Raw genomic sequence first — 10,777 nt, 5'->3', positions numbered from 1 at the left:
ACCCAGTCGGGACCATCTCCCCCATCCCATCCCCTCCCCCCACCCCCCTCCCCCCACCCCAGCACGAGCCACCACCCTACCCACAGACACACCTCACTCGCACACCACACCACACACTTTCCCCCACATAGACATAGTAATCTATCACTATGGGGAAGCGCAGGCGGAAGACAGAGGCCACAGAGGTCCAGACCCAGGACCAGGACCAGGAGCTCGTCATGGATGCCTCCTTTGACGAACTCTCCTCATCGGAGGAGAGCATGACCAGGTCCACCAGGTCCACCAAGTCCACCAAGTCCACCAAGTCCAAGAGCAATGCCGATGATGATCAGGATTCATACTCGGCAGATGCTTCTTCTGCGTCGTCGTATTGCTCGGGTGATGATGGGGTGAACCGGCGAAGAAGTGGTCGGGCAAGGCTAGCAAGAAGAAGGCAAAGGTGCCGTGGACGTATGATAACAAGCTGAGGGTGGTGGACAAGGCTCGGTTTGGTGGGATGGCGGAGAAGGAGGAGGAAGAGTTCAAGGTGCCGACCCGAAAGGAACTGGAGAAGCTGCGCAACACAAAGCAGCTGTTCAAGTCAAACCTGTTCAAGATGCAGGTCGACGAGCTCCTGGCTGCTGTCACCATCGACTACGATCGGACGCAGGCCACAAAGTCGGCTCTGTTTGATGTCCGCGCCGCTCTGCTTGATCTCGAACTCGGCCCGCTTACCCCACCGCCGACAGACGCCAATCTTGTGGGCTCGTTCCTCACTCAGACCTGCGTCAAGCCCGCGCTCAACGTCGACATTGGCTTTGTCATTCCGCCGGCCATGGTCATTCCCAAAGACTACGTCAACAACCGCTACCCGTCGACTCGCGCTGCTTACGTGGCCCAGATTGCCACCGCTCTCGCCGCCGCTCTGCGTGCAAAGTCCAAGCGCTACGCCAAGACCAAGGTCCAGACCGTCGGCTTTGCTGGCGACGAGACAAAGCCCATCATCGCCATCTCCCACATTGGGCCTGACACAGAGTCGTTCGAGGGCAAGAAAGTGGCCACGCCATTTACCATCAAGCTCATCCCGGTCCTCGACTCGGCGGCCCCGGTCTTTGAGGCCCGCAAGCTTGGCCCGGCCCGCAACAACCTTCGCAAGCCGCACTTTGGCCTCTCGACCGCCACCCCACTCTACAACGCCGCCATTCTCGAGGATCTCATCCTCCCCGGCCAACTCCCGCTCTTGCATGCCGCCACCTCGTCCGATACCTACGGCGACGCACTCCGTGGTGCCATCGTTCTCGCCAAGGTCTGGCTCGCCAAGCACGGCCAGGGCGCAGGATGCGGCGTGCCCGGCCGTCTCGCCGGCCTCCACGTCTCGCTCATCCTCCTCCATCTGCTCATCTCGCGCAAGGTCCCGCGCTCGACCTCGTCGTACCTGCTGTTCAAGGCTCTGCTCGAGTTCCTCGCTGCGGCTGGCCCGGAGCCGCAGCCGATGTTTCTCGCGCTGCCGGTCGACGACGACGGCTGGCCGCTCGGCATTGGTCCCATCCTGTCCAAGGCCGGCGTGAAGAGCCCGGTGCCGGCCGAACCCGACGCGGTGCTCCTCGCCGCCGGCGCTGGCTACGACGTCTCCCTGCTTGACCCGACCGGCTCGTACAACTTTGCCTGGAGAGTGAGCGCCTCGGCGTGGTCGTCGGCGTCGTGGACGGCCCAGCGGTCGCTGGCGGTTCTTGAACAGCCCTCGCTCCTTGTCGACGCCTTTGCCTCGCTGTTTGCCCGCGATCTCCCAGCTGTCGCCACCTTTGACACCATCATCCGCATCCACCCGTTGCCGGACGTGGCCGACGCCTTTGCCGGCGAGGAGAGCCGAGTCACCCACGAGGGCGGCTTTGCCCGCGCACTCGCCTCGCGCGCCCACTCGGTCCTCACGCGTGGCCTCGGCAAGCGCGCCGTCGGCGTTGACGTCCAGATGGGCGGCAGCCACGGCCCGGACACGCTGTGGATTGGCCTCCGCCTCGCGCCGCTCCACTCGATCGGCATCGTTGACATGGGCCCATCCGCCGACTCGGGCGAGCTCGCCGAGGCCTTCCGTGCCTTTTGGGGCGCCAAGGCCGAGCTTCGTCGGTTCGTCGACGGCTCCATCTGTGAAGCTGTCGTCTGGTCCAAGTACGAGAACCACCAGGAGGCCATTGTCGGCGCTGTCGTCAAGCACCTGCTCAAGCTCCACTGCAGCATTCCCCGCAAGACCTTGGCAATGCTCCCGGTCGAGCTCGGCGGCGTCGAGCCGCACACTCGCCGCGACTGGCACGGCTACATCGGCGACGTCAAGGCCGCCCGCAAGGCCGCCCAGGAGCTATCCACCCTCTTGCTCGGCATCACCTCGCTCCCGCTCGACATCTCGTCGGTCCGCCCCGCAAGCCCCGCGCTCACCGCCACCTCGGCCGGTCCGCTCCTCAAGCCCGGCGACGGGCGGATCCTCGTGGCGACCGGCCTCGAGATGGTCATCCAGTTCCGCGCCTCGGCCCACTGGCCGTCGGACCTTGTCGCGTTCCAGGCCATGAAGGCCGGCTTCCTCATCAAGCTTGCCCAGACCCTGCAGGTCCGGCACGGGCTCTCAGCCGTCCTCGACTCGAACGGGCACGGGCCGATGGGCGCCCCGGTGCTCGATGTCTTCTTTGCAGACTTTGTCTTTCGCCTCGTCATCCACCACCCGCACGAGATCGCCATGCTGCAGCAGCGCGTCGACGCCATCCGCTCGCGGTCGGCTCAGACCATGCTCGGTGACGACGCAGACGAGGCTGACGCCACGGCTGACGTGGCTGTCGCCGCCGCCGAGGCCGAACTCGCGGCGGTGACCGAGGTGCAGGAGCGCGCGCCGGAGCACGCCGCCGCCCTCGACGCATTTACCACCTCCCACCCGGCCTTCCCGGCCACAGCCGTGGCCTTCAAGGCCTGGCTCGCCGGCCACTGCTTCTCGGCCTCGCTCCCGTCGCGCGCCGCAGACCTCATCGTCGCCTACGCGCTCGACCAGTGGTCAGTCGCGGGCATGACTGTCAGCCCGCTCCCCGGCCTCCTCCGCGTCCTGCACCTTGTGGCCAACTTTGACTGGGAGCTCGACCCGCTCATTGTCCGCCTCGCTGCCGACGACATCGCCGTCGGCAACATCAACGACCTCTACGCCGCTTTCAAGGTCGCCCGCGCCGATGGTGTCGTCATGTTTATCGCCGATGCCTCCGCAGGTCCGCTCGTCACCCTCAACGCCCCCACTTCCACCGAGCTTGCTCGCCTCGTCCGCCTCGCCAAGGCCTCGGCACACCTCCTCGCTAAGATCGTCGAGCATGGCGGCCACGTCAGGCCCGCCTGGTGGGACGCCATCTTCAACCTTCAGCTCGCTGACTTTGACCTCATCGTCACCCTCAAGAACGCGCCCAAGCTCAAGGCCGCCACCGGCTCAAAGTACAAGAACCTTGTCAACGAGGAGGACACCCTCGTCAACTTTGAGCCCGGCGCATGGCTCGTTCGCCAGCTCCAGGCCCGCTACAGCGAACTCGCTACCATCTGCTACGGCGGTCGCGACATCATTGCCATCGCCTGGCGTACCGACCAGCTCGCTGCTACCTCTCGTCTCCGCCCGCTCGAGCCCGTCGCCGCCTTTAACTCGGCACCGGCCGCCGGCCTCGCCTCATCCGGTGACGCCGTCGTCTTTGACATTGTCGGCATGGTGGCCGACATCAAGGCCCTCGGTGGCGATCTTGTCACCGACGTCACGCTCCTCTAACCATCAGTCGAATGAACACCACTCACGTCCATGAATCGATGTGTAACACGTTTGCTCCGTCGCATGTCTCGGTTGCCTTGCCTCCCGCCCGTCCGCCACCCGTCGCCCCCCCCCCTCCGCCCGACCAACCCCCCTTCCTCCCTCCACCCCTCCTCCCCCCCCCCCCCCCTTCCACCAAATACTGCCACGAGTACATGGCGAGCTCAGCAGCAGAGTGCAGTTGGCAACAGCAGGTTGCACAGGGTGCCGGGAGGGAGGCGACGTGTGTTGCAAGCATGGCATGGGGTGAGGCCGGAGAGTCGGCCGTGGCCGTCGGCGAGAGCACGGGCCATGTCGAGGTGCTGAGACTGGGTATGGTGGACGGGGTGAGTGGGACTGGTGCTGAGACTGGGTCGGGGAAGGACAAGAACTTGCGGCTGCTCGCCCGGATCGATGCAAAGACCGGGCCCATCACCGCTCTCGCTGCCGGATGGCTCTCAGGTCTTGCGGCACAGGATCTGCTGGTGGGCGATGATGCTGGCGCTGTGGCGGTGGTCGGCGCAAGTACAGGGTCAGTCCTAGCCCATCATGCCCTGGGCGACGCGTCGGTGGTGGCTCTCGCTGCGCCGCTTCCGGACGCCACCGCGGCCGGGACCGGAAGTGGCGTACTGGGCGGCATTCCTGCCTCCAACCTTGCTTACGCTGCGCTGCTAGATGGATCGGTGGTGGCGTTTGACGCACGGTGTGTCATGTTTGTGGTGAGACTTGCTGACATCTCCCTGAGATCGCTAGTCCCGCCACCGGGTGAGCCGGCTGACGGCCCGAGCCGAGACGCTCACGTGGCGGCGGCCGTCGCAGCACTGGAGACCTCGCTCGCGCCGCCCGCCATCACGCTCTTTCGCGCCCGACCCGACGGCCCCCCGCTGGTGCTGGTCGCATCGGGGACGTGCCTGCTGGCGCTAGCAGATGCAGCCGTGGTGTGGGCCCGGTCGCTTGATGTGGCCATCACAGCGCTCGCCCTCGCGCCCGATGGCGCGGTGATCATCGGCACCGCTGACGGCGTCGTCCACCGCGCCACTGCCGAGGATCTGGCCGCCGAGAGCCGCCCTCTCCCGGTCTTTGCCGCCCTCACCACCGCCGTATTTGCGCTTGCCACCTCCCCGACCCGTCTCGCCATCGCCACCGCCTCGCCAAAGGTGGCCATCCGGTCGTATCCAGGCGGAGAGCTGCCGGCCCCAGGCCATGTCGAGCTCACGTCGTGGCCGGTCGGCGTCGACATCTCGAACTCATCACTCATCACCGTCTCTGACGACGGCTGCCTTGTCGTCACTGCCCTCGACGACAGTGGCCTTGCACCGATGTAGCCATGCGCGCCACCTGCACCGCCCTACTCGCTCGCAGTGCAGATCGTAAAGCTAGCCAGCCAGCTCGGCGCCTCGGCCTCTCTGCCCCTCTACCTCTTCTGCCCCTGCCACCGCCACCGCCACTCAACTCGGACGGGCAGGCTCGCAGTCGATGCAGGCGTCGCTCAACCCTGTTGCGGACTCTATCTCCCAACTTGTGGTGACTGCCATCAAGTTCCAGAACCACAACGTAGCCCCACCTCCAGCCATCAGTATGTCCACCCCCCCCCTGTGTATTCTTGTCTCATACCATGCGTCATACCCATACCCCCCCTCCCCCCCCCCCTCTCGCTCCAGGTGTCACTTCGTCAGAATTCGCCAACCGTTCCGCCGCCACCTGTGTCGGTCTTCTGCAAGCCGTACAAGGCAGTGCATATCTAGCCATACCACACAAATGCCATAGGGTAGTAGTATACATGTCTATGTATGTGTATGGGAATTAAGGTGTGTATGGGTGTGCGCATTCTCTCACACGAGCCGTCCTTCCCACCCCCCCCCCCTCCCTCCTCCTCCATCAACATCGCCCAAACAGCGCTCGGATGCGAAAAGGTGGGCGCCGCAGTGCAGACGCTGTGCTCTGTAGCCATCTCCCAGACCGAAGTGTATGCCGAGTACCCCGAGGTGGTGAGCGATCTGAACCAAGTCTCGCAGTCGATGCATACAGCTGGGGAAACGCTGCTCGCGGTCACCCGTAATCTCAGCAGCTACAAGGTGGGCAAGGCGTGGGCTGGTATCATCAATGGGTGCAGAGCCATTGGAGTCGCCGTCTCGGACTTCCTCAAGGCGCTCGACAAGGCTGCTGTCTCGCGCATTGCAAAGGTTGCGCGCGAACTGATGCTCTCGTTCAAGCAGCTGCGCGATGTGTTGCCGCGTGGCAACAGGCAGGGCTCGCTTCAGGTGCTGCAGCACATGAAGGCACTGGCTACCTCGCTGTGCAACCTCGTCGAGGCGCGCATCACCGAGGTGGCAGACTTTGACATGCGCGATGATCTGGAGCGCGGCGTGAGCTACGTCAACGGCGGGCTGACCCGACTGGCCAACGAGGCGGTGGTGCTGGTGAGGCAGCCGGGCGCTGATCCAACGGCATTCCACGAGGCCCTGGGCCAGCTGGCGCAGCTGGTCAACGCGCTCTCCAAGGCCGCATCGCGCCCGCCACAGCCACATAAGCGGCTGCCCGACTCGGTCGAGTTTGCCGAGCGCGAGTACCTCAAGCTCATGGTGCAAAAGTCGCAGGCGGTGGTGACCAAGGTCCAGGCGACACCTGTGCAGGTGACCGAGGTCCATGCCGAGGCGCACCAAAGTGTGCTTGACGAGATCGATGCCTTTGACGATGACGGCGAGGACGAGACGTCGGCGTTGGTCTCGATGGCCAAGAACCTGGCTTCGTCGATGCGGTCGCTGGCCGACGCTACCACCGCCTCCGAGGTGCTCCTCTCGTCGTCCGAGGTCTCCAAACAAACGCAGGCGTTTGTGGCGCGGGCGTCGATTGTCCGCAAGAACACGCCCGACGCCGCCGTGCGTGACCAGCTCGAGCGTGACATTGCCACCGTCCAGTCGCGGCCGTCGCAGCTCCAGTTTGCCGCCGTCGAGGTGACCGACGAGACCACGCCTGAGCCCGAGCGCAAGAACAAGGTCCGCAAAGAGTCCGAGTATCTTGCGTTGGCTGTCGCTGAGACTCTGCGTACACTCAAGGGTGAGGAGGCCGCCGCTGCCGCTGCCAAAAAGGCCGCATCAGCGCCGAGTGCCGAACCTTGTCCTGCCGCTGCTTCCGCCTCGGAGCCAGAGCCTGTGGTCGAACCCGAGCATGTGGCTCAGCCCGTAGCCGGGTCTCTGGCTGAGCCTGTGCCGTCTGCCGAGACGGATGAGCTGGCCGAACTTCTGGGTCAACTCGAGCCGGATGCCGATCCCGATGGCGATGGTGGTGCTAACGCGGGGGCAAGCGCAAGTGCAAGTGCCAGCGCAAGTGCAAGCACCAACCCGGCCGACACCAGCTTGCATGACTTGTTGGAGCAGATCGACCTGGCCAATGCTGAGAACGGAGAAAGCAATCTGGCAGCACAAGAGTTCTCGGACCTCGACGCGCTGCTTGACACGCTGGGTGCCGGCACTGAAGGTGAGACCGAGGCTGAGGCCGAGGCTGAAGCCGAAGCGCAGCGCGCGGCCCGCAAAGAGTCTGATGTGCTCAATGCGGCCATGGCAGCATTGGAGACAGGTGCAGCGCCGTCGGAACCCCGCAGGTTGCGGCTTTGGCGAGCGAGACGGCTGCGGCAGTCGATGATCTGGACGCAATGCTGGCAGCGCTAGGGCCAGAGGATGGGGTCTCGGGTGGCAGTGGTGTGGAAGGCGGGCACGGCGACGACGACTTGGATTCGATGCTGGCAGCGCTGGAGCCTGCGGGTGGCCAAACGAGTAGCAACGGTGTGGGTGATGCGCCCGCCATGGACGAGCTCGACTCGCTGCTGGCGGCGCTGTGATAGAGCGCACGGTAGTGTTACTTGTTTGCGGCGGCAAAGGCAGATGCTGCCGACGACGATAGGTGCGATGCGAGGATCGAGCTAAAGTCCGGAGTGGCTTCATAGCAGGCCTTAGCAGTGGCTCGGGCATGGGCGCGGACCTTGGAGTCGCGGTCCTTGAGCTGTTTGGCGACAATGTCGAGGAGGTCGCCGACGTCGCGGGCGTGGAGGGCCCGGCTGCCGCGGTGGACAACGAGCTGGGTAAAAGCATGGGCGACGGCGGCACGGATGAGCTTGTTCTTGGACTCGGCCTCGCCGCAGAGGGTGCCGATGGCACGCGAGAGTGCGACGTGGGTGACCATGGCCTCGAGGGTCGAGTAGACCTGCTCCTGCATAAAGGTCGACGATTCGCCAGCCTTCTTAACAAGGTCCGGAACCAGGCCGGTAAGATGTGAGGAGATGGGGCGGCCGAGGTGGGTAAACACGTTCTCGAGCAGCAACAGCGCTGCGCGTGAGACTGAGGAGCGGAGGTTGGCGACGCAGGTCCGGGTGGCCTCGACCAGGCGCGGGACGCCGTCCGAGGCGGCCACGACGGTGTCGGGCGAGTGGACAACAATGCGGCGAAGGAGCTCAAGGGCGCGGAACGCAACCTCCCACTCCTTGGCTGTAGACGCATCGTGGAGCGCGTGCTCGAGAGCGGCGTCGACGTCACCATCGACCGGCTGTAGCAGCTCGGTTGGAACTTGTTCGGCATTGTCGATTTTGGGTGATGCAGCGGCGCCGGCATACGACCTCATCGAGACAATGGACTTGGTCGAGGCGGTAGACATCCGCCGGGACGGCCGCCTTGAACTGTACCCGGCTTCAGCCTCGGCTGCATTGGAGTCGACGTCGGACATCCGCGAGGACATCGACGACGGCATCAACTGTGGCGAGACACTGCGGTTGAGGTCGACCGAGCGCTTGCGGCGGCGGCGATAGCTGGAGGTGCGGGCCGGCTCGTGGTCAGGATCTGGGCTGTGCGACGGCTTGCGGCGGCGGCGGCGACCGCTGGCTGTCGATGACATTGAATCGCCCAGCGGTATGTTGGGCACTGACGAGTCGAGGCGCGAAGAGGCCGAGCTGACCGAGTTCTTGCGACGGCGGCGGAGTGGGATTTGAGAGTCGGAGGCTTGCTCCGCAAGTGGAGCTACAGCAATGGAGGCCGCGCGGCGGCGGTCGGCGGTTGGCGAGAACGAGCCTGCATGTGAAGGCATCGGTGATGGCGAGTGGCCCGAGTCGGTTGGGGAGCGGGTCGACGACGAGCGGATCGAGACGGCGAGGGAGGTATCCGGGACGAGCGACAAGGTACGGCGACGCGAGGAGCCGCGGCGATGAGATGGGGTGCGCACTGCAGTGGGCTCGGGCTCGGGCTCGAGCCGTGGCTCGGACTTGGGCGCAAAGGCGATCGCGGACTGGGCCGAAGAGTCGACCGACTCGCGGCGAGCGGCCATGCGCTGGGAGGCACGGCGCTTGATGAGGCCGAGCCGTGGGGTGGACATGCGGCGCTTGTGCTTGCCGCCGCCGCCTCCGCTGCTGCGGGTAGGCTCCGCTTCGTCGAGGTCGTACGGGTCGACGATGGCATCGCGCGAGCTCCGGGTACGCTTGATGTGGCCGCCAAAGGTGCGCGGGGCGACGCGGCGACGGGACTGATCGGCGTCGTCAAGCATGATGTCGCGGCCGTGAATAGAGGATGCGCGAAAGACGCCACGAGATGACGAGGAGGATGCACCGCCGGCATGCGGGTGGTCTGATGCTTGCGAGCGGTCCACTCTGAGCGGCTGGACCGACGGCGGGGCGTTGCGGCGGGAGAGGACCGAGCTGGGGCCGGAACTGGCGTCGCGTGCGGCGCGGTACGAGGCGTGGCGGGCAGCGTATGAAGAGTGGTCGGCTGGCGAAACGTAGGGCGACGACGGCGAACGCGTGCTGCGGCCATTGGCATCCGTACGGAGCGACGACGGGGCAGATCGCGACGCGTCGTAGGTGTTGGCACGGCGGTGGCTTGATGGCGGGGTGTAGGCCGGGCCGTCGCGTGCGCCGCGGTCGTCACGGCCGCTATGGTCGCGGTACAAGGTGTCCGGTGCAAGCAGAGCACGGCGGGAGGAGCGGCGGCGGTGTGGGGTGCGGGAGGCCGAGACCTCGCTCGAGTGCGAGGCAGCCGACGACGGCGGGGGGGGAGCTGTGCGCCGTGCTCGACCACACCGTCTTCTGTGATGGTGGGCAGCGGGGTGGCGACCATGAGGACACGCAAGTCGTCGAGCGCGGCGTCCGACGGGGCAAAGCGGGCGAGCTCGTCGATGAGCGACTCGCCAACGTCGGTGTATGCGATAGCCAGAAACTCGAGAACCATGACGCCTGCGCGAGTCCGCGGCTGTTCGCCGAGCTCCAGACCGTTTTCTGTGAGGAGGCGCAGCAATGGGCGGAGGAGCGAGGCATAGGGAACGCGGGCGTCGGGAAAGAGCAGCAGAGCAGAGATGAGGAGGTTGAGCGATCGCTCGACGACGCGATGCGGTGGCGAGGTCTCGAGATGCTCTGCGAGATGGACGACGACCGGGAGCGGACCAAGGACATCATACAGATCGTGAAAGACCTTGACGACAGCCGAGACAAATACCACATGCTTGCCACCGAGTTCGTGAGCAAGACGGGGAACAAGGACCGAGAGCAGCGGCTTGAGAGCCGGACCAAAGCGGAGGACCAAGCACTCGATGATGTGCAAGCCTGTGAGAGCGACCTTGAACTTTGGATCAGCCAGCAGTTTGGTAGCCACATCACAGAGCTTGGCAAGGTGTCTCCGTACCGAAGGTATCTCCCTTGGCCCAAGTCCTTGCAAGCCGTCAAGCAGGGCATGGGCAGCCTGTGTCCGTTCTCGCCACGGTTGGGCAGAGAGTGCCTTGTACACCTCGTCCGGGAGGAACCCGAAGACCCTAGCCTCCATAGGGGGGGGGGGGGGTAGGGAAGGGGCGGGAATTTGCTGGAATTGGTGTGGTGGTGGGTTGGGTTTGGCTGGTGTGGTGATTGGAGGTGATTGGAGGTGTGTTTGGGGATGATCAGGGTGATCGGGATCGGGGTATGGGGGGGAGGGGGAGGGGGGGGGGGGGGGGGGTTAGGAGTGGAGTTGGGTGGGACGGGAGTGGAGGGAGGGT

General features: G+C 65.2%; 4 protein-coding genes across 4 annotated transcripts; 3 read left to right on the top strand and 1 right to left on the bottom strand.

The window, feature by feature from the left end:
- Window positions 1-80: 80 nt before the first annotated feature.
- Window positions 81-3,792, top strand: AMSG_04963 (uncharacterized protein). Its single transcript, XM_013903173.1, has one exon. It carries the CDS (start codon window positions 497-499, stop codon window positions 3,755-3,757), a length of 3,261 nt encoding a protein of 1,086 aa, XP_013758627.1. The 5' UTR covers window positions 81-496; the 3' UTR covers window positions 3,758-3,792.
- A 170-nt stretch (window positions 3,793-3,962) lies between these two features.
- AMSG_04962 (uncharacterized protein) lies at window positions 3,963-5,166 on the top strand. Its single transcript, XM_013903172.1, has one exon. It carries the CDS (start codon window positions 4,033-4,035, stop codon window positions 5,098-5,100), a length of 1,068 nt encoding a protein of 355 aa, XP_013758626.1. The 5' UTR covers window positions 3,963-4,032; the 3' UTR covers window positions 5,101-5,166.
- Window positions 5,167-5,230: 64 nt separating this feature from the next.
- On the top strand, window positions 5,231-7,876 carry AMSG_04961 (uncharacterized protein). The gene is made up of 2 exons (XM_013903171.1): window positions 5,231-5,351; window positions 5,672-7,876. Exons 1-2 carry the CDS (start codon window positions 5,252-5,254, stop codon window positions 7,441-7,443), a joined length of 1,872 nt encoding a protein of 623 aa, XP_013758625.1. The 5' UTR covers window positions 5,231-5,251; the 3' UTR covers window positions 7,444-7,876.
- AMSG_04960 (uncharacterized protein) lies at window positions 7,631-10,569 on the bottom strand (the record flags this gene model as incomplete). The annotated part of the gene is made up of 2 exons (XM_013903170.1): window positions 7,631-9,769; window positions 9,829-10,569. The coding sequence occupies 2 exons, from the start codon at window positions 10,567-10,569 to the stop codon at window positions 7,631-7,633; spliced, it is 2,880 nt and encodes a 959-aa protein (XP_013758624.1).
- Window positions 10,570-10,777: the final 208 nt, after the last annotated feature.

The sequence above is a fragment of the Thecamonas trahens genome, assembly GCF_000142905.1.
Source record: "Thecamonas trahens ATCC 50062 unplaced genomic scaffold supercont1.19, whole genome shotgun sequence".
Taxonomy (NCBI): domain Eukaryota; order Apusomonadida; family Apusomonadidae; genus Thecamonas; species Thecamonas trahens.
The sequence above is the reverse complement of the archived record's forward strand: the minus strand, read 5'-3'. Positions and strand labels throughout refer to the sequence as shown.

Bases quoted from the DNA above. Each gene is read 5' to 3' on its own strand.
- AMSG_04963 (XM_013903173.1), top strand. From the start codon at position 497: ATGGCGGAGAAGGAGGAGGAAGAGTTCAAGGTGCCGACCCGAAAGGAA.
- AMSG_04962 (XM_013903172.1), top strand. From the start codon at position 4,033: ATGGCATGGGGTGAGGCCGGAGAGTCGGCCGTGGCCGTCGGCGAGAGC.
- AMSG_04961 (XM_013903171.1), top strand. From the start codon at position 5,252: ATGCAGGCGTCGCTCAACCCTGTTGCGGACTCTATCTCCCAACTTGTG. The intron at 5,352-5,671 runs GTATGTCCACCC...TCGCCCAAACAG, and splicing joins AGCCCCACCTCCAGCCATCA to CGCTCGGATGCGAAAAGGTG.